Source organism: Haemaphysalis longicornis, unplaced genomic scaffold (genome assembly GCF_048455015.1).
Source record: "Haemaphysalis longicornis isolate Haplotype H1 unplaced genomic scaffold, Haemaphysalis longicornis Haplotype H1 scaffold_1, whole genome shotgun sequence".
Classification (NCBI taxonomy): Eukaryota; Metazoa; Arthropoda; class Arachnida; order Ixodida; family Ixodidae; genus Haemaphysalis; species Haemaphysalis longicornis.
Genome location: NW_027526203.1, coordinates 443,300,926 through 443,326,913, shown reverse-complemented (window position 1 = coordinate 443,326,913; position 25,988 = coordinate 443,300,926). Strand labels below are relative to the sequence as shown.

Below are 25,988 nucleotides of genomic sequence, written 5' to 3'. Positions count from 1 at the left end.
TTAAATACCTCCATTAGGCCCCATGCATCCCTACGATGATCTACACATACACCCTTTAAAGTCGGCTTCAGTGCTATACACATGCATTGCTAAGAAAACACTCTTAGGGCGAGCTATATAGACGACCTTATGGGAAATTATCATCTCCTTAGGGCTTTCTAATAATAGCACTCTCGTATGCGGCGAAAGTGTTACACATCAAACGTCACAGGCGGACACGCGGGTTTCTTCCTTGAGTCTATATCGAAATGCTTACGCGTTTTAAAAAATTAGGCCGAGCCCGTCTGTGATGAGTGTAACGTGATGCGGTTAGCATTTTTTCCACTTGTGGGTCAGGTTTGTGACAACGAACTGAACTGTCTTCACTCACCCTCCTTTTCGAAGGTAATCGCATCGTTTTCCCGTGCCCGTTGACGGAAAAACGACGCCAGCGATATTTACCGACCAAAAACTGGATGAAGTAACCCAAAACTGCTAATCGCACTAAAAAGTTCGCAAATAAACGCTGTTTTATTGCACCTGTCACTGCGAGGCTATGCTTCTGTTGATTACCGCGAGCAAGCGAAGCTGCGCGAGGCACTATCACGTATACAACTGTTCATGATCTAACTTTTGTTCCTGCGAGCAAATACCGTTTTTTTTTATGGCACTGTTTTCGCGCTAGCCAGTAATGATTACAGTTCAGGGGCTTTTAATTCGTGAGAAGAAAATAGTAACGACAAAGTAACTTGAGTTACTTTTTTAAGGGTAAAGGTAACGCGGTACTTTCATTCAGAGGTAACCTAGGGCCGTAACACGTTTCTTTCTGTTGAAGCTAAGAAATAAAGCGTTTAGTTACTTTTTTTGGTAGCGCCGACAACACTGGCAGCAGCGGACGATATGGCTGTCACCGAAAGCAGCCAGGTCAGCTGAATTTTAGTTTGGAAGAAGTTGTAATAATCCTATGTAGCGAGTTTCGGAGGAAACGTCAACAGGAGCCCAGGCGATCAAATTTAGCGCCCAGCAACCAGTTAACTGAGACCTAGGTCCATTTCTCTCGCCCTCCGGACATCCGGTTTCCGCTTTTACCACCCAATTTCCGCGTTGCACTGATGCACAGGGCAAATAGCGGGCGCTACAGGAACCGACAGCGTGATCGGTTTTATTCCGTCGCCGAGGGCAATTCATTCGAAGTCACCGCGCTCGCGGCTTTCGCCCATAATCCGGCGGGGAGACAGCGCGCCTCTGACAGATACGTAGCGCGTTTACAACACACGCAGGGGGGTTCCACCATTATCGCGGCAAGGCCAGTAAAAGCCGGCCATGATTTGTCCAAGCATTGATATACGGGGCTGGCTTCGTCGCCCACAGCGATGTGTCGGCGCGTCGCCGGCGATGACCGGCGCCCGAGGGCTTGGGTGGCGGCGGAGAGGGCGCCCCTCGCACAAGGGGTTGTCGACGCGCCCGACGACGCGGGGCTATCTCGGAGTCCTCTCGGGGGGAAGAGAACGCGCAGCTTGGAGGGCGCCCTTAAAAACAATCTCCCCTGCCGTCCTTACGCGGTCTAGTTGGAACTGGCGTGCTATCGCCGGCTCGCTCGGGGCGCCCTACACCATGTGCGCGCATTGACCGCCGCGTATATAGCCCGGCGGCCGAGCGCCCCGAGCCACACGACTGTCGTCTGAGGACCCGGGACTCGAGCACGCATGTTCTTCCCGCAAAGAGACCGTCTTCCTTCCCGGTGACAAAGGCTGCGGCTGGCTGGCACATTTGAGGTCAGTTCGCTTTTCCGTGGTAGAGCATTTAGGCTGGCCTGGCGTTTACTAATTCGCAGAAGTTCGCTAGCGTGGTGAACTCCCTTTGTCTTTATTGTACTCCTCATTTTCTTGCACTTCGATGACGTAAGAACCAACACACAGATTCATTGCCCAATCTACTCTCGCTGGTCCACACTCGGTGACCACCATTCACATGTACAGGTCGGTACTGGAGTCGGGAGAGTTCATTTTCATCGTCATGTACGTTCGAACTAGTATAGCGGCGAAGCTTACCCCTGAAGTTAATCAGGTTATACTGTTTCAATGTATTCATTGTTAATTTTTCTGCAATGCAATTTCTTTCTTGTTTGTTCATTAAAGATTACTGACGATTACTAATTTTCTAAAGCATGATTAAAGCTTTGTCATTATACTTATTTTATTTATTCTTTGTTTTGTATACAGGCACACACTTTATGAAAATTTTGGTTTTGAACTTTCGGTGCTCGGATTATTCTGTGGAATGCATGTGCCGTTAACTACTAGTCTGCATAGATGTTTATTCAGTGCGTCATTTCCTTTTCTGGCGAGGTGACTATTGCTGTCCTAATTTAGGGAACTGTGGCACTCGTGTAAAAGCAGCTGTATGTGGTTTCTGTACATGGCTCTGTTTTCTACTTGATTTCTTATGTTGCTCTGTCTTACAAATGCATTATGTACATACGCTCCTTCAATATGCGGCTTACTATCTATAGTGCTGCTTTGTTGCTTCTTATATTTCTTGTTTATTTACTATTGATACGCCAGCACAAAAGCCAGTCCCTGTATCCGTGCGTTTTAATAAACCTAATTTATTGTCATTATTTCTATACTATTATAACTGCGCTCTACAAATACCCGTGAGTGTCTCAGCCCGATGCCCATAAATTGCCAGCAACTTTTCATGTTGAAAAATGCTTTTTGCACTGTGACATCGCGCAACTCGTGCATGACGCTTTGCGTTTCGTGACGTCACAGTACAGATCAGATCTGTCAGTATGTACGCGTCCTGGTTATACGTGAAATATGCTCCCTTGGACGCAGCGATTTCTCACTCAAGTACACTGTGGTGATTCACACACAAGGACGGTATTTTCAGAGCATAGGTTGGCCGCTTTCATATACAGTGACGCAGCTTTGTTCAACGTGCTAAATATGTTGCCGACCCCATGAAGTGTTCGCATTACGGAAGCAGCACCCGAGCCGGCATTCCATTTTACTTCAGAGCGCTTTCCATCACGCTTCATCATCATCATCATCATCATCATCACCAGCCTATCTACGCCCGCTGCAGGGCAAAGGCCTCTCCCATTATTCTCCAATTACCTCGGTCCTGTGCCAACTGTGACCAATTTATTCCCGCAAACTTCTTGATCTCATCTGCCCATCTAACTTTCTGCCGCCCCCTGCAACGCTTGCCTTCTCTAGGGATCCACTCTGTAACCCTTAATGACCAGCGGTTATCTTGCCTTCGCATTACATGCCCTGCCCACGTCCATTTCTTTTTCGTAATCTCTACTAATATGTCCTTAACACGTGTTTGTTCCCTGACCCACTCCGCTCTCTTCTTGTCCCTTAATTTTACACCTATCATTTTCCGCTCCATTGCCCGCTGAGTCGTTCTCAAATTAATTTACGCTTAAATTTGCTCAAAAGGCATAACTCGAATTGTGTGAGTGACTGCATGAATGCCGATATGCGTTTTAAGTTCCGTTTCCATCAAAAACTGCTCAGGTGCTCGGTGCGTGCTCGCATTTGAGCCGACAAAGGACATCAGATGAGCGGCCACTTTAGTTTTCTGCCCTTGATGCCTGCAGATGCCGAGCCGAGCAAATGAGGAACACTGAACCAGGGAGAAAAATGTCTGTCCCATTGTTTTCTGTTCTCCCGTTAAGGATAAATCTTCTCGCCCGCGCGGGACGCCATTAATTACGCATGCGGGGCGTGCTTGCCCGCTAACGGCGGTTGCGCGGAGCGGGCCGCCGAAAACGGTCAGCTAAAACTCTCTAACATTATTTTTCGTGAACTGTTTCAGCGTTACTGTTTCTGATATCTAGTAACAGTTGCGCCAACATTTTTATGCAACTTTTATCCTTTCTTATGGGATATAAATGTACAAGTCCGTGAGACATAGCTGAGCAGTTAACCGCTTTACTAGACGACTAGCTTCTACTACCGGAGGACACAGTCCTCCTCATTTAAGAATATATTTACGCAAGCAGATGCAAGCCCCCCACTTCGTTTTCAAGTTTGGAGATTACGTAGTTTCCGTTTATACACACTGATTCATATGGTTCAATCTGCGTCAGAAAGAAAAGCTCGGAGCACACCCAAACATTTCTGATAAGTTGTGAATGCGAAAACACAAATGTCGAATTGAACGCCGCAGGGCGTTCTGCATCGCGCAGAGCACCCTGGAACGTTAGTGACTGGTGCGCCGCTGGGTGAAGGAAGCGTTAGGGAGTGCGTAGCACGGCGTGAGGACATACAGCGGCCGCCGCCTCCACCCTGTCCGCTTTTCCACGTGTGGCTCTGCGCTGGCCGAGGCGTTGCCTAGAAGCGGACGCAACTTTTCTTTGGCTTTTATTTCTGAGACATGCGCTGTGGAACGCGTCGCCGCGAATGAAAATAACCCTGGCATTCTGAATTCCTCCTCCACTCGAGCCTCCAGTCGAGGAGTTCCTTGGAAGAGATTTTCGCATCTAAAGGCGAGTCGAGGAAACGCATGGAGTGGCGAACAGCTCAGAATAGGGCCATAACTGCACGCTTGTTGGACGGAGGCTTTTTGCTCCATTAGCCACTTAATGCTCCCGCATTAAAACCCTTTCCTCAGCCCACACTTCATCTATTTGGACATAAGACTGACTTCTAACAGAAACAGCCCTTCGTATAAATAGTCTGACACACACGCACATGTTCTCTCTCCAACTTTATACATGGCAAAAGTTGTCTTCCATAACCCTGAGCTCTGCAGCTAGTGTGAAGCCCAGCTTAGACATAAAGTACGGCTCTTGATGTCCGGAAGCAATTTTTGCCTCTCATTTTCTCGATTTATGCCGTTTGCATCCATGCATCGGACCGCAGAGGCCGCCTACAGCCTGTAAGAATGCCTGGTAATTTTACGCACAATCATTAGATGTTTTTGTTGACACCGCTTCGGCGACAGTAGTATGTTGACTGCTAATATTTCCTCAATGATTAGTTTTCGTTAGGCATCCGTTTCTCACGGATTTTTTGTTAGTCTTCACCCAGACAATTTTCTTACTTCCAGCCTGTTGCGCGTACCAGAACGCTTTCTTCTTCTTCCGTAGCACACATATCTGCATCTCGAAAAACAAACATACATGCCCGGCGGAATTTTCTGGAGCCGGCTACACAAGACATGGAAGCTGCAGAATGTAAGAAGGGTCTAGGTAGCGCCTCTAGCTGCGAAAGAGAAAAAGCGGCCTGTATACAACTGGAGGTTTACGCTGGCTAAAGCCAGGAGATGCATCTCCTCGGTTATGGGTGCAGCCTCGGAAAATATTATTATAGAGTTTTCGTTGTTGTTCCTTCATTCTTTGCTTTTAACTTTCCGCGGATGGGGCACGAGACTCTAGAAGCCGCGCGGATGCGTCCGTTTCTGAGCCTAACAGCTAGGCTATGGCCAACTTTACGATAACTACTCGGAGGCGCTTCTTTCGCGGGATTTCCATGCGATCACGGCTGTGCGCAGAACACCGCACGCATTGAGAGAGTGTGGGAAATATCATTGTACGCATAGGCGTGCGCAGAGTTCTCGATTAGGGGGGGCAAAGTCTTAGCGCTGCGCGCCCCCCCCTCCCTTATATCAACTCCCGACCTCTTCCCACCGCACGCATTGAGAGAGTGTGGGAAATATCATTGTACGCATAGGCGTGCGCAGAGTTCTCGATTAGGGGGGGCAAAGTCTTAGCGCTGCGCGCCCCCCCCCCTCCCTTATATCAACTCCCGACCTCTTCCCACTGAAGGCCTAGCGGTCCGAACGCAGTGCAAAGAGGGATGTTCGTAAAATTTTTATTTCAATGCGATGGAATTGCAATACACAAAATATTTCTGAGCAGAAATTTTTAATTTCATGTGTTACATCGGCAAAGTATGGGGCAAATTTGGCGCCCCCCTTCAGATGATTAGGGGGGGCGGCCGCCCCCCCTGCCCCCCCTGTGCGCACGCCTATGATTGTACGTCTTTTTCACTCTCATTCCAATGGCCCGGCATTAATGGGAAGCCTTTCTCAGCGGTGTCCGGAAGGTAACTGTACGGTCTTCAAGTGAAGATAGTTTGTGGAAGCTTTACCATAGCAAAATGGCCGAAGCAAAACAGATGACCATCGTTTAGGTATAATGAAAAAAGAAAAAAAAACATAATTGCTGCAGCCCCTGGCCGAGAGCTTGAGTTTCGCCCACTCTAGCGGAGAGTGTTCAAAAAACCGGATACACTCAGCCAAATATATATATATACATATATCCACTCGTTTCAATTAACTCACTATAAATTAACCTTTGCCACGCTCGCTAAGCGGTCTTCCTGTCATCAGCGTTCACATCACGTCGATACGTGTTGCGTGCAGGTAAAAGGCATCGCGCAACCAGACACGTGGCGCGTTGCCTTAATACAAAACAATACCGGCACAAGTAATTACTGTAATTAAAACATTTCACCCGCGGAAGTGTAACGCTGTGGTATTCTTGCATGTAAGCTGTCCTAAGTGTGTCTGCCGATCCTGTTACATTGAGCCTAGTGTCACCAGATAAGATTCAGAGTACCGTCACTGAGGCACGCAAGTGAGCAATGGCGGCCATTTTGGTGTTTATCGGTGTTCCAGATTGCCGCTTCTGCGGCCGCACCGCTAACTGTGACGAGGTCATTTGTAAAGAACACTGCCGAAGACGCAGCAACACGGCATCTTCGGACAGACTTCTGCAGCTGAAATACTGCGGAACGCGTTATCTTTGATTCACGTTCGGAAGGACGCCAGTCGCGCGCAGCCGCAGAGCAGGGAGGACAAGCTGAGACTACCACAGTTGACCGACAGAAAGCGCATAAACAACAACGCGGCGGTGCCCATGAACCGTCGCAGTGTAAACAAATGTCACGTGATGCGAACTGACCAATGATCACGGCGGCGGCACGGAACAATAAGAGAAAAGAGTGCCGATGCTCTGTAACCTTATCTAGTGACACTAATCGAGCCAATTGAATAGCACAGAAACGTGCTTCTAAGGCGTTTATTTTTATCTAAAGAGGGAACAACATTTTCAGTAAAACATAAATGAGAAATCAAGCGGAAAGGCGGAGGGAGGAGAGCGCCACTACTGGGAACTTATGTTAAAAATGGAGGCTTCACACGAACACGCCTACTCCGAGCAAACTAGAACGTCCAGTCGGCTTGCAAAGCACGGAACTGTGTAGATAACTAGCAGCTAAGACAAACGTGGCGATAAAGATGGTCAAGAAAGTGTTGCTGCCTTTATGTAAACCGACAAACCCGATTAACCTCTCGGTAGTGTCTGTATGACTGCTACGAGAAAGCAGAAGATAAGTTCGAGTAAGAGGGGGAGGATGCGAACAGCGCCGCCCTGCTTGGCAGACACCTTATCAGTGTGTGCAGCGCCCTCTGTGATTATTTAAACTGGGAGACGGGCAAAAGAGAGCTTAGTGGTTTGCGTGCGCGGTTTGCAGTACGGTCGGTCCGTTCCAGGTCGCGGTCCATGGCGAGCGAGACGTCCAGGTGGTCGACTCGGATGCGGACCGGCCGGGTCGTACTGGGGGCCGGCGTGATGGCCACGCTGGCGACGGTGGGCACCTACCTGACGGTCGTGGTGCACCCGGCCTTCCTGCCGCTGATCGTTCTGCCGCTGTTCGGCCTCTGCCACGTGCTCGTCTACCCGAAGGAGGCCAAGCGAGGCTTCGTGGGACCGCCTGTGATCCGCTACGCCATGCCCAAGGAGTTCCTGTGCACCGTGCTGGTGGCCAAGCCGCAGCCAGACTACAAGAGCATCGCAGTGGAGAAAGTGCGCCCGCAGACCGCCACGCCCCCCGTGCGGCCCGCCACGCACTGCGCCGCCTACTGCGCGCCCATCGTCCCGGCCTTCCACGCACCGGCGCCTGTCATAGCCGTCATGTAGCCGAGCCGCTCCGTATGCGTGGCGCCCATTCCGCCGTACTCCAGTGCGTGTCCTGATCTCCACCACACCTCTCATACTCCGGGCTCCACTGTGCTAACGTGACTGTGCGGACATGGTAGCTGTCTCGCCCCAGGTGGACTTTGACCGCGCCCCATGCGTGCCGCCGGCGTGCACGCTTCACTGCAGCTTTGTCGCCACCTTCAACTGTGCATTCACACATGTCATACGTCGATAACGTGTAAATACGTATTTATGGTGTAAATAAAGTAAATGAGGCCTGTCGTTCCCCCTGCAAACGCTTCGTCTTTTCCTTGAGCCAACGTTACTGAGCTCACCCTTGCATTGTCTTTTGACGAACTTGCCCCCGTAGAGACAACAGTGCCCGTGTGTAATGTGGCTGAATTGTTTTGCCGCAAGGTCCTATGTTAGCAACATGGTCCCAGTCTGTTTCCTTCACGCGTAACAGTATGGCGCGAGTGGCGGCAAAAGTATTGCCACCAGACAAAGGCTCCTACTGTTGAGGCACAAGCTGCGCTGCCGCTCTTTATTTCTGTTCGTTCCTGTAAAAGCTCACTCGAACATCTATCGCACTTCTTTAAACGATTGCTGACACCGAAGTTAGACAACGCCTTCCTGCGATTCAAAGATGGGCGGCAAATGTCCCTTAGAAGAAATTTAAACCTTTATTATTGCCGCAGTTTTGAAACCTGTGGCCGTATTCTCGGCTTCATAAATTCGCCGTGCACTGTGAATTCACTGGAATACGGGACATTGGCTTTCAGTTTTGGCCACGTGCTTCCGGCTGACAAAGCGGTTGTGCGTGCGTTCGTCATTTTGACGTTTCAATTAGCCAAAGTTTTGACGTCTCATGATGTTCATTAGCCAAAGTTTTAACGTTTACCTAATTGCTCTCTACTAAAGCGCATAACTTTTGGCTGGCAACGAAAAACTAGACGAAATGCAGCAGACATGACAATGTGGGCTTGTCTTTGCTGATACTTAAAAACTGCGCGTACGGAAGGACAAGGAAGGAGAGACAGGACGGGCGCAGACTGATTTCCTTATCCCGTCCGTATGCGCAGTTTTAAGCAAAAGTATGATTACCAACTAGCCCAACAACATGCCTTACTGTCTTTGCTATTCAACAATAGTTTTAGCCCTCCGTGTGCTCCGTTGGTACCGTGTTGTCTGGTACCCGCCTGCGCCAGCGGGGACGGCGAGGAAGACATCCCCCACCGTAACGAATGCGCGCGCATGGCGAGGCCCGACCCGCGGAACTAATCCACCCTATCGGAACGAATGTGCAAGTGCCCAGTCGGGTCCCGGTAAACACGGAACTGACGGAGCATACTCTCTAATATGACTTTTAAGTCATGCCCTCTTTGTGATTGGCGGCGAAGACATGGCATAATATAAATAGTTGGCGAGAACGTTTACGTCACGCATTGGCAACCTCAGCCTGCGTGAAAATGACGTGATGCTACGTAGCAGCTTGCAAATGGCGGCTGTTGTCGCTGTGAAATAGGGCAAAAAATTGCACGGAGTTTGGGCGCCGTAAAGTCCCCGTGAATTCGCAGCAGGTGTAGTTTCGCACGACGCGTGTGTAAAACTGTTTTCTAACGAAAGAAATAATAGTTTTGACTGCTTCCAAGTCAGCGATAACGGAGCATAAAAATAACGTCCCGTATTTTGTTTTTATGTTTGGCAATAAAATAGCAATTATTTGTTTGGCGTAACAGCAACGTAAGAGGGCAGTGCAAGTCTCTCCATTACAAAGAACCCAACGCATGACATTTGTTCACACTCCTAGTAAGCTGGTGAGTCACATGATCGAATTCAAGAGAAAAATAACAATAAAAACTGACTGTTTTACTCATTACTGCGCTGATTGAGTTCTAGCTTGACGAATCAGTGAATCGGCGGCATCAGTAAGCTCTGGCGTCATCAGGTGTAGCGTTTCACGGTCCTTGCCGCGTCATGCAACCGATCGTCACGGCCGTCTTTTTCTCTAGTCACGCCATAAACCTGTAACATAACAGCAGACGATAGCGTGACGGCCGGGAAGGTGATGATGTAAGAAAACTTTCATTGAAGAAGAGAGCTCAACTATGTTACTAAAAGCGAGTGAAAGAAATAAATAGATACGGCAAACAAGATTACCTTACACACGCCTTTCACTCGCTTTTGTAGCTTTGGAATCAAAGTTACATGATCGCTTTGTGGTGTTTACGCCAATTTTAACCTTAAAAGATGTGTTTCTCTTGTCAGCCTCAGCTGCCGTCCTATTTTTATGAGACATGTCAAGTATTTTTATATCTTTTATGCGCAATATTTCATATATATGGATTAGGATCTTTATAAGCAAGCGTCAAATTACACTGCATCTCGTCATATCTATACGTACAAACGTCACTGACTGATCACGTTTTGCTTACTAAAAAAAAAAAAACATGGCGAATTCACAGTGCATTTATGGAGTCGAGAATAGGGCACCTGGAAACAGTGCGGCTCATTGCTTTGGCGTCAAACTAGCTTAAGGCGAAGTGCAACATTGAAGGTTACAGCTCTTCAAGCTCGGAGTAGATTGTCCCTCTCCTCCATCGACACGCGTGCATGTAATCGGAAACGAAGGCGAGATGCGCGTGCACGGCAAACGTAACACAAAACCTTTTGGCGGGGTTTGTGATGTCCTTTGTGCCAGTTCGCCCCGCCGACCCACCTTTCTGGCCAGTTTCAAACCCGCGGAATGCGCCTGGACTCATTTGTAATCGAGCTAGGCTGGAAGCGGGAATAGGTGGTCGCGAACGGATGCTTTCGAAGCCGATGACAAGACTTGCTTGACACAAGTGACGTCAGCATGGCCCACAGCAGCTACCTGCACCGAAATTGACAACGATGCTATGAATGGCTCTAATTCATAAGTTGCAACATGCTGGCCAGTCCGTATTCGTGCGCTGTAGTCTTTTTATGGATGACAGGACTCGTCTGATCCAAAATAAGAAACCGCCGGAGATAGAATAGTGGTGCCAGTACCCCTTCAAGCCCAGAAGAACCGCTGCGTTGTTCTTCTGGACGCTGCTCCTCAGTGCCATGTGGTCAAGCAATGTGTGCCGTTCGAGATGTAAAAGTGGTGCATGGCAGGATCGGTGACCACTCTCGTGTTCTAGTGGCATGCTCTATACGTATTTTCGTATGGGGGATGCTCATGTGCGCGTTCCGTACGCGTGTGGACGTGCGTTACCATGTGGGTATATGACCTGGACGAAAGCGAACCGTCTGCATTCTACAAATTGGCTTTTTCAGCAAAAAGTATGCTTGGGTTATAACGCATGTTCTTTTATTTTTGATTGGCTGCAAACCTCCCATAGCGTGGCTGGAGCGGATGTTGTTCCCCAGGTTATTCTTTTTTATTTTTGGGAGGGGGAACACGGAAAAAGAATTGGGAGAATTGGTGTCAGTAATCCTTTAAATGAGTACTGACACCAATTTTCAGCGTTAATATTGTTGCACAGTTCGCTTCCTTTACTCAACAGAATACCCTGACTGAAATATGAGCGGCCTGCGACGCGAAGAACATACTTCGATTGGATCTCATTTATCGCGCCGACGGAATAGCGCGCGGAGCGGCACTCAGCAAATGGACATCAGCGTGACATCATCCCGTGATAGCCAAAAAAAGAGACGCGACAGCGCTCGTCAAAAACTCGTGACGTCACTTCACACGCGCGGCCCCGCGAGCGGCGAGCGGTCGCCGGAGCTTCCACAAACGGGTGCACGTAGCCAGAGATAACCGCTGCCCAGAAAAGCACTGTTGGCAAAAATAAAGTTCCACACACGGGAAAGAGGCGATAATATAGCCCGGAGTAGTAATATAAGTCGCCATCAGGACTTTTATTGAAAGCGGTCATCGAATTTCCCCTGCGATGGTAGGCCTAGCACCTTCAGGCAGCTCAGCCGTTCAGCTCCGGCGGCGGTGCGGTCGAAACAACGCCCCCACCGGCCTCCGCAGTGTTTTGACCTCCGCAATAAGCGCTGAGGTCATGCCGGGATTCTGTGATATGCGCCTTTTGGGATGAAAGCGCGGGAATTTGAAACAAACGATTTTCAAGCCGTTCAATGCAATCAATTATCGCACGCTGAAGTATTTAGAGTGCTGTTTCGGGTTCGCCAGACCATTAAGCATCAATAAAAGCAATAAAAGTGGAACATAAAATTGGTGGTTACTGCAGCGCGACTTGCTATCTTTGGCACTTTTAGGCATTTTGCGTTGGTTTTGATAAAACTGTTATATATATATATATATATATATATATATATATATATATATATATATATATATATATATATATATATCCCACCTGGCGGGAATTTTTTCACCACTTTCTTTTCGACTCAAAAAATTCTTCATCCCTTTCTATGACCCACCACAACCTCCCCTTTGCTTTCCGAGGTTTTCTTGACTGCCAACCCTTATTTTCTGTCTTATTTCACGGAGCCCCTCATTTCCCATTTTCTGATTCGCTATATATATATATATATATATATATATATATATATATATATATATATATATATATATATATATATATATATATATATATATATATATAAGACAGAAATAAGAATTGGCAGTCAAGAAGACCTCGGAAAGCAAAGGGGAGGATGTAGTTGGTCAAGATAAAGCATTTGGAAAATAAGAAAGTGGAGCAAAAATGCCCGCCAGGTGGGATCCGAACCCACGACCTGCAGAATACCGGTCTGGTGCGATAATACCGGTCTGGTTATTAATTCGGTGTAGACGTCAATTCGGTGCAGCAGCAACGAAGTTGTTCATAACCATCGCCAGGCTTTCGCCTTCTGCGAAAGCACGAAAGCAGACTTAAGTGACCCGAGTGAGTGAGTGAGTGAAAACTTCATTGCATAACAGCCAGTAGTCCTAGACGTCGGCCAAGAGCCCTTGGGCTTTAGCAGCGTCTTCGGCCAGCTGAATGGCCCAGACTTGATCAGCTGGGTCGGAGCTGAGCAATACGGTCTCCCATTGCTCTACAGTAGCGATGTTGCGACCTAACGTTGTCGCCTGTGGACAAGCCCACAGCATGTGGGCTAAGTCTGCCCTGTCCTTACACCGGTGGCACTTGTCAGAATATTGCCCAGGGTAACAGTGACTGTACGCAACCGGGTTGGGATACGAGTTGGTCTGTAGAAGTCTCCAAGCCACGGATTGCCATTTACTGAGGGTAGGATGAGCCGGGGGGAAGCGGGTCCGCTCTAGCCTGTAATGATTAGTTATGTCCCTGTAGGACACAAGGCGATCCCTACCCGAACAGCGAAGTGAATGAGCGTTGTTGTCGTCACCAGCTCGGTCAGAAAATCCTCGAGCGGCGTCGTGCGCGCATTCATTCCCAGCCAGGCCAGAGTGTGCAGGTGCCCATATTAGACATATCTTGCCCGAACGCTGAATGTTGTTGAGCCCAATCCTTAGAATTGCAGATGCCTCTGGGGAGATGCGCCCCCTTGCGTAATTTATAATAGCAGACTTTGAGTCGCTCACCACGTATTTGATTTTTGCGGATGCCGTCATTGCCAGGGCAATGGCCGTCTCTTCGCCCACCTCCGGCTCGCTCGTGCGGACCGACCCGGAGCTGATGGAATTGCCCTGGTGATTGACTATTGCAATTGCCATAGCATTGCGACCCGGATAGTCGGCCGCGTCCACGTACAGCACGTCCTCCGAATTTCCGAATCGTTTGTGCAGGGCTTTCGCCCTTGCCTGCCTGCGTTCCTGATTGTGAACCGGGTGCATATTTTTAGGGAACGGTGGGATGTGAATTTGATCGCGCACTTCGGGAGCCAAGGGTATCTTGTGATTGCCTGTTCGCAGGTGGTTGATGCCCAGGGAGCCGAGAATATGCCGACCCGTCTGGCTGTGGCTAAGCCGTTCCCGTTGAGCCAGCCGTTGAGCCTCTATTAGTTCGCTAAGGGTATTGTGAAGCCCCAGCGCCTCGAAACGTTCGGTCGGAGCAGCAGTGATCGGGATGCCGATGGCCTGCTTGTAGGCCCGTCTAATAAGGGCGTCAATTTTGAGTTCTTCGTCCTTTCTGAGGTGTAGAAAAGGGGTGACGTAGGTTATCCTACTGAGGACGAAGGCTTCAACTAATCGAACAAGGTTGTGCTCCTTCATACCGTGATGCCGGTTAGCGATTCGCGATATGAGTCGGGTAGTCTGATGCACGCTTTTTTGGAGCGCGAGGACGGTTTCCGAGTTGTGTCCATTGGCCTGTATTCGGAGACCGAGAACCCGTATACTGGACACTGTGGGGATGGGCTGCGTTCCATTCGCTAAAATATTCACAACCGGGGGGTTCGGGTCGGTACGTCTACCCCTACTAGTGGGCCTGTAGAGCAACAATTCTGACTTTTGCGAGGAGCAACTGAGGCCCCTGGGACTTACGTACCGCTCCACCGCCTCAATGCCTTGTTGCAAGATGTCCTGAATTTGCCCGTCACTGCCTCCGCTGACCCAAAGCGTGACATCGTCCGCATAGAGGCTGTGTTGGAGACCATCGATCTTTTGCAATATTTCGGGAAGCCCCATCATGGCTACGTTGAAAAGAAACGGGGAAAGGACTGAACCCTGTGGAGTTCCCCTGCTCCCAAGCTTGATCACATCTGATTGGAGTCCCCCTACAGCTAGAGTAGCTGTGCGTTCGCATAGGAAGTTACTTACGTAGTTGTATACCCGTTTCCCAAGGCCCAGTCGGCCGAGGTTGTCAAGAATTGCCGAGTGTTTAACGTTGTCGAACGCCTTCGTTAAATCTAAGCCCAATATAGCTCTGGTATCTAGAGGGGAGCAGCTTTCCCCGTCGATGACGTCATGTTTAAAACGGAGCATGATATCCTGCGTAGAGAGTTTTGGACGGAACCCGATCATAGAGTGCGGAAAAAGTCTATTGTCTTCCATATAGTTGGTGATTCGATATAGAACAACGTGTTCCAATAGTTTCCCTACGCAGGAAGTGAGGGAAATAGGTCTAAGGTTTTCAATCTGGATTTTTTTGCCCGGTTTAGGTATCATAACGACCATGGCCGTTTTCCACTGAGGTGGTAGTTGCCCAGTCTCCCAGCATACGTTCATATAGCGTGTGAGGGCTGCAACGGACTCGTCATCTAGGTTTCTGAGCATTTTATTTGTAATTCCGTCCGGGCCAGGAGCAGAGCGAGTGCGCAATGCCAAGATAGCTCCCCTAACTTCACTTATAGTGATGGGCCGGTCAAGAAGAGCATTTTCGTTGCCCACGTACGGAGGAAGCCTCTCGCGGGTGCAGTCGCCAATGTATCTGTCCTGAATGGCTTTGAGCAATTCCGTGTTTGTTCCCTGAAATTTATGGAGAAGTATGCTGATGTTGTTTGTTCGAGTAGTTTTACTATTTTCGGGGTCAATCAGACAGCGTAAGATGTTCCAGGTTTTGCGAAGGCCTATTTCGCAGTCCATGCGATCGCATGTGCTATGCCAATTTTGCCGAGTTAGTTGCTGCGCGTACGTTTCAATATCACGGTTCAGGGCCGCCAGTCGTCGCCGCAGGGTTCGGTTGAGTTTTTGCTTCTGGAGTCGTGTGTGTAAGCTGTGTTTAGCTTCCCACATATGCAGCAACTTTGCGTCGGCCTGTTGTAGCTCTGCCTCTTCCGGTATAACCTTAGTGACACGTTTTGTGTCCGCTATAAGTTGTTCTGCCCAGCTCTGAATATTTGTTATTTCGACTTCAGAAGTACCGTCTCCCGCGGCCAGAGGGCCTCGTGCTTCGGCTCTAAGCGCGCGGAATGCATCCCAGTCGATGAGCTGTAGTTTTTTACCGGACTTTCCTTTCGCTGCCCCAGAATTTACCCCGATAGTGACGAGATAGTGGTCGCTGCCGAGGTTTTCCTGGGTATTTAGCCAGGTTGCTTCCGTACGCGTGTTTTTGGCAAAGGTCAAGTCAGGGGTAGTGTCCCCACTAACACTGTTTCCAATACGGGTGGGATGCCGCGGATCGTTGAGCAAGCTGAGACCCTCTCTCTGGGCATCAAGCCATAGATTGCGCCCCTTTATGGTGTCCCGCTTGTAGCCCCATTCCGTATGGTGTGCATTAAAGTCACCGACAATCAACAGTGTGTTCCCTCTTGCTATTTCGACAGCTCTCCGGAAGAGTTTACTAAATTTATGACTATTTTTTGGGGAGCTATACACATTAAGGATAAACGTGCTCTGGGCATAGTGTTTCTGGTCTGTGATAATTTCTACAAGGATGTGAGGCATGGACGCCGCGTCCACCCCGGTCTCGCGCCGCAGGGCTGGGAGGTTTCGCCTAACAAGGGTGCTGACTGCGGGTTTTTGCTTGTCTGTTACACCAGAGGCATCAGCTTCTAGGTCATTGAAAGATTTGTAGTTTGACATTCGGGCAAAAACGCCTGTCTCTTGGAGACAGACCACATCAGGTATTTCATCCGAATTCTTGCTTTTGATGAATAGTTCTAAAGGAGCACGTTTTCTTTTGAATCCTCGACAATTCCATTGCCACACCATCAAGGTGTTGGCTTTGCTTTTTCTGTTGGACGAGCTATTGGACATGATCATTTGCAATTTTGGGGATGTCCGCCGCCGGGGGGCGGGAATAGGGTTTAGTGGACTTGATGGGACCCGGTCCCACTTCCCGTCCGGCTCGTGGGATTCCATTCTCTAGTGCTGTTATTCGAGCTTTCAGGCTGGCAATCTGGGCATCAACGTTTTCGCCGAACTTATTCAGCATCGCTCCGAATCTGGCGCTGAGAGTTTCAGTAAGAGTTTCGGTGAGGGTTTCTCCAAACTGACGGAGCATGCCGTCGTCAACGTTTTTATTCGGGCTCGCGCCTGCGGCCTCACTAGAGCTCTCAGAGGTTATCGCTTGGGCTTTACGTTTTGAGGGAGTGGAGTCCGCAGTGTCCATCTCTACGACAGAGGCACGCGTATGCGCGGTTTGTGAATTGACAGTAGCGAGCTGCGCTGTCGGGCTGACCGGGTCTGTCGGTTGGGTACCAGGGCATGCGCCACCGGGGCTTGCGAAAGGGGTTTTTGTTTCTTCCAATTTGGCGATTTTCGCTTTGAGCATAGTATTTTCAGCTATTAGCTCTTCGAGCATCTGCTTGATTTTGGTTGTCTCGGAAGAATGATCTGAGTGGTGGGATTTTAAGGCGTTGGTTGTGGAAGCATTATTTTTCTGAGTTTGTTTGCATTGGGAGACCGTATCCGCCCAGCTCACCTTGTTTAATTGAGAATGGCCGCCTGCTTGACGTCTGTTTCGCGACGTGGATCGCGACTGCCGTCCTTGGTTGTTGGGCCCCGGGTTGCTGAGGGTCCTCCTCCGCGATGTGGATCGGGAGCGGTGTCGACTACTGAAGGAGACGTCATGGGATCCTGCCCCGTGGCTCCCATCCCGTCGGCTCTGATGCTCACGTTGCAAGAGTTCCGGGAACGAGTCGTCTCGTCCGCGTTGATCCGCTGAGGTCCCGTTGTACTTGAGCAGGGACGACGCAATGCCATTGGAGAAACACTGCTGTCCTCGGCGATGACAGGGTTCTTGCTCTTGCTGCAGTCGCTGTTGTAGTCTTTTCTCCCATTTCCGCTTCTTCAGAAGGTATGGGGTTTGGAACCGCTGGCGGCACTTCTTATCTCCCGTAGGATGATCGCGGCCACACAGTGCACACTTGGGTTCACAATCGTGTTGGTCCGCCGGAGCCTCGGTGCCGCAGATCTTGCACACTTTGTTGTCGGGCGCTGGGCAAACGTCCGAGCGATGTCCTAGACGGCCGCAGCTGTCGCACAGTTCGTGCCTCTTGTGAATGAAGCAACGGTATTCCGCACCTCTGTAGTACACATAGTGTGGTACCTTAGGTCCTTCGAAGACGATGAGGACAGAGTTAGTACGGCCCATGCGTCTCGCCTGGAGAATCGTAGGATTCTTCTTGTAGAGGAGGCTGCGCGTGATGTCATCGGCACTGTCATATTCGGGGATGTTGTGGATAACAACACCCTTGACAGTGTCCTCCGGTGGCGCCGCGTAAGCGCTCACTTTGTAGGTGATGTTCCCGAAGCGGAGCTCTTGTATGGCCGTGTATTTTTTCGCCCGTACCATGCTTGGAGTGCTGGCGACAATGACGTTTTTTACGACGTTGGTGCGAAGTATATCGTCCGCTGCCTCGTCATAACTTATTCCGGCCGAGCGCAACACTCCGTCACGCAAGCCGGCTTGGCTTATCTTGGTGATGTCCAGCCCTTCTCGGGGCCGCAGCACGATTTTAATGTCCTCGCTTGGTAGCGGCGGCTGGCGGGACAGGCGCTGCGACCGATAGGCTTGCGTGTTTAGACGGGACGTGTTGCTGCTTGGTTGGGAGGCAGTGACGGGCTTGCTGGAGCAGCCGCCCGAGGCGAGGCCTAGCTTGGCTAGAGCGCGGGCGCTCCATCGCCGGTGACTGGTAAGCCACCCAGCCGCTTCACTTAGGTCTTCGGGCGAGATAGACTCACCGTCCACCTCAATGCGCTCCATTTTGCTGCTCCGGGCGAAGGGGGAAGGCGCCGAGAGCCGCAAGGAGTGCCGAGGTCCGCGTTCGAATGGTTAGGCCTAGGCCAGGGCGGCCCCGCCTGTGAAGGGGTTCTCGTCCGCTGCAGGCCGGGCGAGGGTCCAGACTTCGAGAAGAGGTGTCCACCGAAACAGAGGTTCGCTGGACACTCGATGCCGTGGTTATTTCCGAGGAATTGTAGGAAATTACGCCACAAGAGCCGTGGAAAGACAGAGCTGACGTGGAACACGTCCATTCAGCTCGGCCCCCTGGTGGCCATCTGCCCTTAAGTGACCCGAGGAATCTTTTACAGGTAAGCACTCGGTCCACACACGCTGAGGCACGCTCTGCTTCGGCTTCAAACCAATCCCACACTGTACGCTTATGTCGTCCATCACTTAGTTTCACGCTGCCCCGCACACTGGTGATATAGGCTCCCCCACTTCCCTTGAAATAGACGGCCACTAAAAATTTTCCAGAGCTGGGCTTACCGTAAAATTCCAAAAGAACACCCACCCAAAGTACAGGGATATCAAAGGAAAAATGCGGGATGGGAGAGCTGTCGGGTCGAGTGCGGAAAGGACAAATAAGTGACCCCATGAACACATGAACAGATGATTCGCGCTTAATTCGTTCACTCATTGGCGCTAAAGCCATCTATTTTAGGGGATGGGCGATCTTCGGGGTCTTTTAGTAAATTGAATATTTCACCCCAAAAGAGGGTGGGCGATGATTCGGGGGAGGGCGTTCTCTCGAAACTTTACGGTAAGTTACACTCGGCTTAGCTATACACGGCCAAGGACAAATGACTGCGCGTTGGACATCGCTGACACAACGTATACTACCGCTTTATTTCTACACCACCATGGATATCAGGACAGATCTGACAAACAGACGCGATGAGGAAAATAAAATGCAAGTAAAAATGTCTGACACGAAACAAACTTCACGTTCAACTGGATAATCTTACGATTAGCTTCAGTCGGTGGCATTGGGAAATCCGCGTGCCGCACCTCCGAGTCCGTGGTAAGGATTTCCTTCTGGCGAGTGCCCTGCTCGTCTGGGTGCGGCAATTTCTCAAGCTTGACACACGCTTGATGCTCATTTCTGCCACCGAACGCTCCAGGGTAGCTTCACGCGGATCCAGAGCAGGTACACGCTGCTCCAAAGCCGCTACACGCCGCTCCAGGGCATGTAGCTACACTGCTTTAGGGCGGCTTGCAAGGGCCCGTACCAGATGCTGGGTGCTGCGCATGGAAGCCGGGAGCCATTTCTTCAAGGAGTTCCAACCCACGCTGTACTTCACTTCGCTTTCACTGCGCACTGCAGGGCAGGTCGCCACGCTGCCGAAGTCACCGCCCATGGTAGCGCGACGGCCGTCCTGACTCCCGGGCGGCCTATGCATGCCGGTTTCGGCGACCATGGAGGCTGCATTGTGAGGCGCGACGTTACGTTTCTCGACGCACACTTGTCCTGCTGACGAAGACACCCGGGGGAGGGAGGGGGCACTCAGGGGTGTTAATGAAGTAGCGGCGGTCACCGTGCAGAGGCTGTCGGGGCTGCTCTGGGGGGGACGAGGTCTCCGACGGCATGCTAAGTGAACGCGAATTCGTGGCTACGAGCGGCACGGGTCGCACGAGCTCCACGCGCATTTCTTCTTTCTAACAAACGTGTGAGAGCAGCATCCCAATGTGTTTTAATGGGCGGCCACATGATATTTTAGGCGTTTTATTTTGGAGCAGTAGATGTAAAAATGGAACTTAGGTGAAGGCGCGGCATTTCGAGACCCAAAGCCTGCTGTACCCCATATCCCCGTTGGAACCAACACCTAAGACCGACAGAAAAGACAAATTCAAGCCATCATAAGGTTCACCGTTTTGCTTACACCAGCTGTTGGTCATCGTCGTCTTTCTTGGGAATGTGGAGATTGACGAGTAAACGAAACGTGTAACATGATACCAGGCAGTAGCGGTCCCAGAGATCGGTTTTGGGGTGGGCGATTTTTTTTTTGAGGGGGGGGGGGGGCGAGGCGAATAAAGAATCGCTCCCCTCCTTGCGCCAATTCTGCGGAGGTGGTGATAACCATGGAGGCGTGTGCGCGTATGCGGTGCAACCCGCTGGGATTTAACTTCGCGCAAGTGGAATGCTTAAAAAAACTAAAAATAAGAAACTGAGGACCTCTTTCGGGGGGGGGCGACCGCCCCCTTCGCCCCCCCCCCCCCCTTCCCCCCCCCTTGGGACCGCCACTGATACCAGGACGATGACAAAGACACACCAGCGGTTACGCTACGTCGGAGCCAAGACAAAGCCGCAGTGCCGTCCTCGTGCGAACCAGTAAAGGCAAACATGAGGCACTTGCTGTGGAACTGTGCCCAGCACCACACTTGATGTGAAACACTCTCAAGCGGCCTGAAGATGACCAGTTGCCGTGGAGGGATTTGGCCCCTCTGTGAAGTATAGACAAATTATTGTCGGTTATACCCTTCGCGGGTATTCCTAACTTGTGCGGTCGGACTTTCCGGCCGACGTGTGCCGTGTTCACCGCATTTGCCTTCCTCCCTCAAGGCGGCTTGTAATGCACGTGCGGCAGCGGCGTATGCCCTCCTCCGGCGCCATTCCTCAAAATCCTCCTCCAACACTGCTGTTTCCCTTTCCCGGCGCGAGATCCACGGCTAGCGCTCACATTTTTTGAGACGAAAGCCTCAAGTGCCCCATTTCGCGAAAAAGTGCCGTTGTTCTTGTTGCTGTGGCTGTCCGGTCAAAAAAATGGCCGTCGCCGTAACGAGTACACAAAGAACGCTTGTGGTTTGAGCACTTGGAACTTGAACCCGGGTCTGCACAGTAGTATCGCGGTGCTCTACCGTATCTCTGCACGTCGGCAGCAACAAAAGTTGTTGCTGTGTTGTTCCTTTCGTTGTGGCACATACACACTTGCGGGCAAGGAAGCGGGATCCTTCAATGTGCACGTTTCAAATAGTCCACCAAAATATGAATTGGAAGCTTACAACTTGTAGAATAGTGCGTGCCACGTGACACCCGAATGCGATGGCTCGTGGATAGAACCGGTTCTCACCATCCGCGCTGAACCCTGATTTTAGGCAAGCTGTGGCGTAGAATGCCGAGGAAGAGACGCAAGCACGGTGTAGCAGAAACGAAGCCGGTTGACGAAATTCGCGCTAAAAGACGAAGAAACGAAAGCGGAGAAAGATATTAAAAAACGATGCAGCAATAAAAATTTTTTTTTTGTGAGTATCTCCAGGCTTTCGCCTTCAAAGCACGCGTTATCATCATCATCAACAGCGAAGGCAGCGAGAGCAGCGGCAAAATTGCACTAGGTTCCATTCCGTTGCGAACGGGATCTGATGCACGGTAGGCCTAATACAGAAGATGAACCGGAATAGTATCAAGAGCAAACAAGCAACCCCTGTGGAGACCAATGCGAGATGGAAGGCATGCTGAAGTCCTTATGGGAGAACCGGCGACCGTGACAGTGGCGCCCGTCAACCACCCCTTTTTTTCCTCCACCAACTCCGACAGTTCCGACTTCGAATAGACGTGGTTTGGAATAGACTCCGACTTCGAATAGACGCGGTTTGGCTGTGCCAATCACGAAATATCGCGCAAAGGCAGCGTATACGCATGCTGCTTTTAAAGTAACACATGCGCCATGCGAGTACGCGCTATACTCTGGGCGTGTATATGCATACATGATTCCAACAGATCTCTTGCGGACGACCCGCCTCCCAGTACTTGCGCTCTAATCGATTTTATGCTAATTAAATCATTGATTGCTTGTGCATGCACCAGAAGCATCTGTACTAACGCGCGTTACAGAAACGCACATTCTTGTTTAAAAGCGTTTCCATTATCCAATCGCGGGTATGTTCAACTTATGAGTATGCATGCCTGTATATGCCGGGACGCCGCAGTTTAGGCCTAACGTCACGCTTGGTATCCACAGCTTTCAAGAGGTACGTTGAGTACAATGAGTACGTTTTCCCATGGGTAGCGGATGACGACGTGAGACCGAAAGCGTGACGTTAGGCCTTACGTTAAATGTTTAGGCATAACGATAAGTAACCCGAAATTTGAGCCTGACGTGCCAAGCAACGTCAGTCCTGAGGGGGAATAAAATATTGTAGCGATGAACTCAACTGCGAAGACTAAAGCTATTTAGCGGGCGACGGTTGTGCCCCAATCACTGACGATCCCACATATTCCCATCCCCCTTCTTCTTTCTCGCCTTTTACCCCTGCCTCATGGGCGCGTCCGGAGGCCTCTTTTTGCTGTTCTGTTCTGTACAGCCGGTAAAAGGCTTATCTATAACACAGAGTTCGTACTCTCAGCCCTATCCTGCCCCGCCGGAGCGGGATTTGAATAAAGCTACTGCGGAATTCTGAAGTCTTAGCCCTTCGCTTTTGCCTCCGACATGTTTGGAACGAGTATGTTTCGGCAGTTTTCGGATGTAGCTGGTTGAAGTTGAAATCTCTGTTATAGACAAGCGTTTTACCGGCTGTACGTACCCTTTTAATGAGATGCAGTCACGTAGGCCTAGTGGGTAACTTCGCCCTCAACATTACTGAGCCGTGGCAATATATTTAGCGACTCAAAATCCGACCCCGTCAGTCGAGCTGTGGGTACCAGTTGATGACGTTAGACCTTAAATCGTGCCATTAGGCCTAACGTCGGGACGACGCATGTGTAAATATGCGTGAACAGGAAGCAACCACAGGAACTGGCCATTACAACCGGACGCCAGTTGTTCCAGTGCCATGACGCGCATCGCCTAAGCAGCAACAGAAGCAGCGAGGATTTTATGAGACGGGGATAACGTCGTGTGATACTGCTTTCTGGCCTTTGACGGCTGTCTTCGCACTGAATACCTCCTGCTAATTGACCACGCTTGGATAGTGATATCAACGTCAACCAGAATAATGGTATTTAGAGCGAGACAACCGGGCGGAGCGACGGAGCGCTGTTGCTGACGCCCCGGTGCTTTCGTCTGGCGCTGTGCTTGCCTTACACGATATCCGTCATTGGACCCACCTTCCCGTGTAGGAAAGAAATAATCATGCTCAAGTTTTGCTCCTTTCCGGGGAAAGTTTTCCAGGCGTCGCCGTCCGCTCAGCACTGTTGCGAACGCGTGCCGTGACGAGCGAACTGAGCAGAGGCGCAAGTCCGAGGGGCCTGTTCGCGCGCTCTGTATAGAATGTCGCGCGTAATGGGACACGCGCTCATCATCACGGAAATACCGGGGCGTCCTTTCCGCTTCGTCGCAGAACCTGAACGTATTGCCTCTCGGTGACAGCACGGGGGGCATTGCCTTTGAACGCGGTGTTAGGCGGACCATGAAAAGAATGTGTAATACTCACGAGAACCAACTTTTGAAAACCTCGTTAGTATTCTAGGAGGAGGGAAGGAGGGGCGGGTAAAAAAAATAATCTTAACATAAAGCGATGCGAAAACGACATTGAACGTACTTCTATCTGCCCAAAAATTTGTCATGCATCTGTTTCCGCCGAGATCTCTATACACACGAGAGCAAACTGCCTTGTGTTCATCTCAGAGCCTCACCTATTTCTTATACCTTAACATGCGCCGCGCGAACCCCAGCGCTGCGACACAGCTCCTGCTGACGTCCAGAGCGGAGGAAGCCATGGCCACAGCTCCCCAAGACGGCGCCCTGGACTAAGGGTGTTTAGGAAAATAAAGTTTGCTTCCTTCCTTCCTTCCTTCCTTCCTTCCTTCCTTCCTTCCTTCCTAGCTGTTACAATGAAATTCCATTGCATTGTATCTGCATTGTATTGTTGAGAACAATGTGCTCTGTTCGCACATCGCACATTGTTCGTGCCAATACATTCGCAGTATGTATGATCCTTCAAGCATGCACAGTTGCCAGACTGCCGGCCCATTTCGTTACTGACATTTGTTGTTTAGGTTGAAGAGGATGCTTCGATTCCGGCCCCGGCCTTGCATTTCCTCCGTATTTTAATAACGAGCGTTTATCCCGATCCCATACTTTAGTTCATGTAGAGGAACCCTGGGAAGTCTAGGGCGATCCTGCCGTGATTAGGTCTTTTATAAGCCTGCAGAGTGTCGGGTTCGGGGAACATTAATATTTTCCAAGAGATGAACTTGGACACGCCGCAGTGGCTCAGTAGCAAAGGCGTGATTATGTCTTTTATAAGCCTGCACAGTGTCGGGTTCGGGGAGCATTGATATCCAAGAGGTGAACTTGGACCCGCGTCCTTGAGCTGCTGAGCCCAAGGACGCGGGTTCGATCCCGGCAGCGGTTTCTGCTTTTCTGATGGAGGCGAAAAGCGAGAGCACCCGTGTGTCGAGATTTCGGCTCACGTTAAAGATGCCCAGGTGGCCTAAGTTAATCCAGAGCCCTCCGCTAGGGCGCGCCTCATCGCTCAGATGAAGCTTCGGCGCGTTGAATTAACCCCCTGAACGTTTTTGAATTTAGGAGATGAACTTGTGATGCCCGTTAAACATTGGTTTCTACGACCTTGGCGCCGTTTTAAGCTTGATACGGTTGAAACCACCTCGGCCTTCACAAGCACCCTGTCAAGCCGGATCAACGATACAGCGCGCCCAGCCTTTATCGATGCCGGCATTTTAGATCCAGTCCGCCACCACGTGGACTACCAACTGAGGCTTGGTTTGGAAAACACATTCAATAAGTATTGACACATATGGGGATCTGCGCTAACAATTATGGAAACGGCAGGCACCGCGTATAATGAAAATTCTATGCTTTTCATTATGCGCGGTGCTATCTATCTGGTAAAACAAGCAGCAAAAACACCAGAACGAAAGTGAGCGCGTAATCTAGCCAGTGATAGAGACCACCGCAGAGAACGGGTAATCTAGATAATAAACCCCATTTTCAAGTCAGCGTCTGTCCGTGTGTCATATCTTTTTGTGTTGTTCCTTTTTTCCGCGCAGTGTATAGCTACAATGGAGTGCCGGCTGGCAGAAACTTTAACATTAATCCTTCCCGAAAATATAAACAGTGTCAGAGAGGCGGGAAACCGCTTTTCAAAGTAAAAACCCAATACTTTCGTCGCTTAGCATGCGGTGTGCGGGCTATCTTTTGTTCTTTAGACATTTTAGAGCAAAGCTTTTTACCTCTACCGCCCAAAGGTTCTGTCGCGACCGTTGGTGTCAACAGAAAACTCCCGCAAAGAAATAAAAGAAGTTACTGGCACCGCCAGGAATCGAACCTGGAACGAATAGAGAAACGGAGTGAGAGCCCGTTATCTTACCGAGTGAGCTACGAGCCCAAGCGGAGACGGGGGATACAGACGGTGCACTCACCGAGCACATCTGCGGGTTTACCCCCTGTGTTCTCGCTGAATGCCACGTGATAGCGTCACACAACCTCTCGCGAAACTGTGCCCTGCACCCACGGCACGTGTGACTGCCGCGTGCACGTTTTCCGCATGCACTAGGAGCTATAAAAATTAAAGGAAGTTCACACCAACGCATGACA

At 50.3% G+C, this 25,988-nt stretch overlaps 2 protein-coding genes across 9 annotated transcripts in view; one reads left to right on the top strand and one right to left on the bottom strand.

The window, feature by feature from the left end:
• LOC144155869 (uncharacterized) overlaps positions 1-25,988 on the bottom strand; it is a 115,363-nt gene that overhangs the window by 54,014 nt on the left and 35,361 nt on the right. The window lies entirely within an intron of this gene.
• On the top strand, positions 1,557-8,217 carry LOC144155867 (uncharacterized). 2 transcript variants are annotated; one of them, XM_077687547.1, is made up of 2 exons: positions 1,557-1,754; positions 7,495-8,217. In XM_077687547.1, the coding sequence occupies exon 2, from the start codon at positions 7,505-7,507 to the stop codon at positions 7,919-7,921; it is 417 nt and encodes a 138-aa protein (XP_077543673.1). In that variant the 5' UTR covers positions 1,557-1,754; positions 7,495-7,504; the 3' UTR covers positions 7,922-8,217. The 2 variants fall into 2 exon arrangements, with proteins under 2 accessions (XP_077543673.1, XP_077543672.1); XM_077687546.1 differs by lacking the exon at positions 1,557-1,754 and adding an exon at positions 1,936-1,958.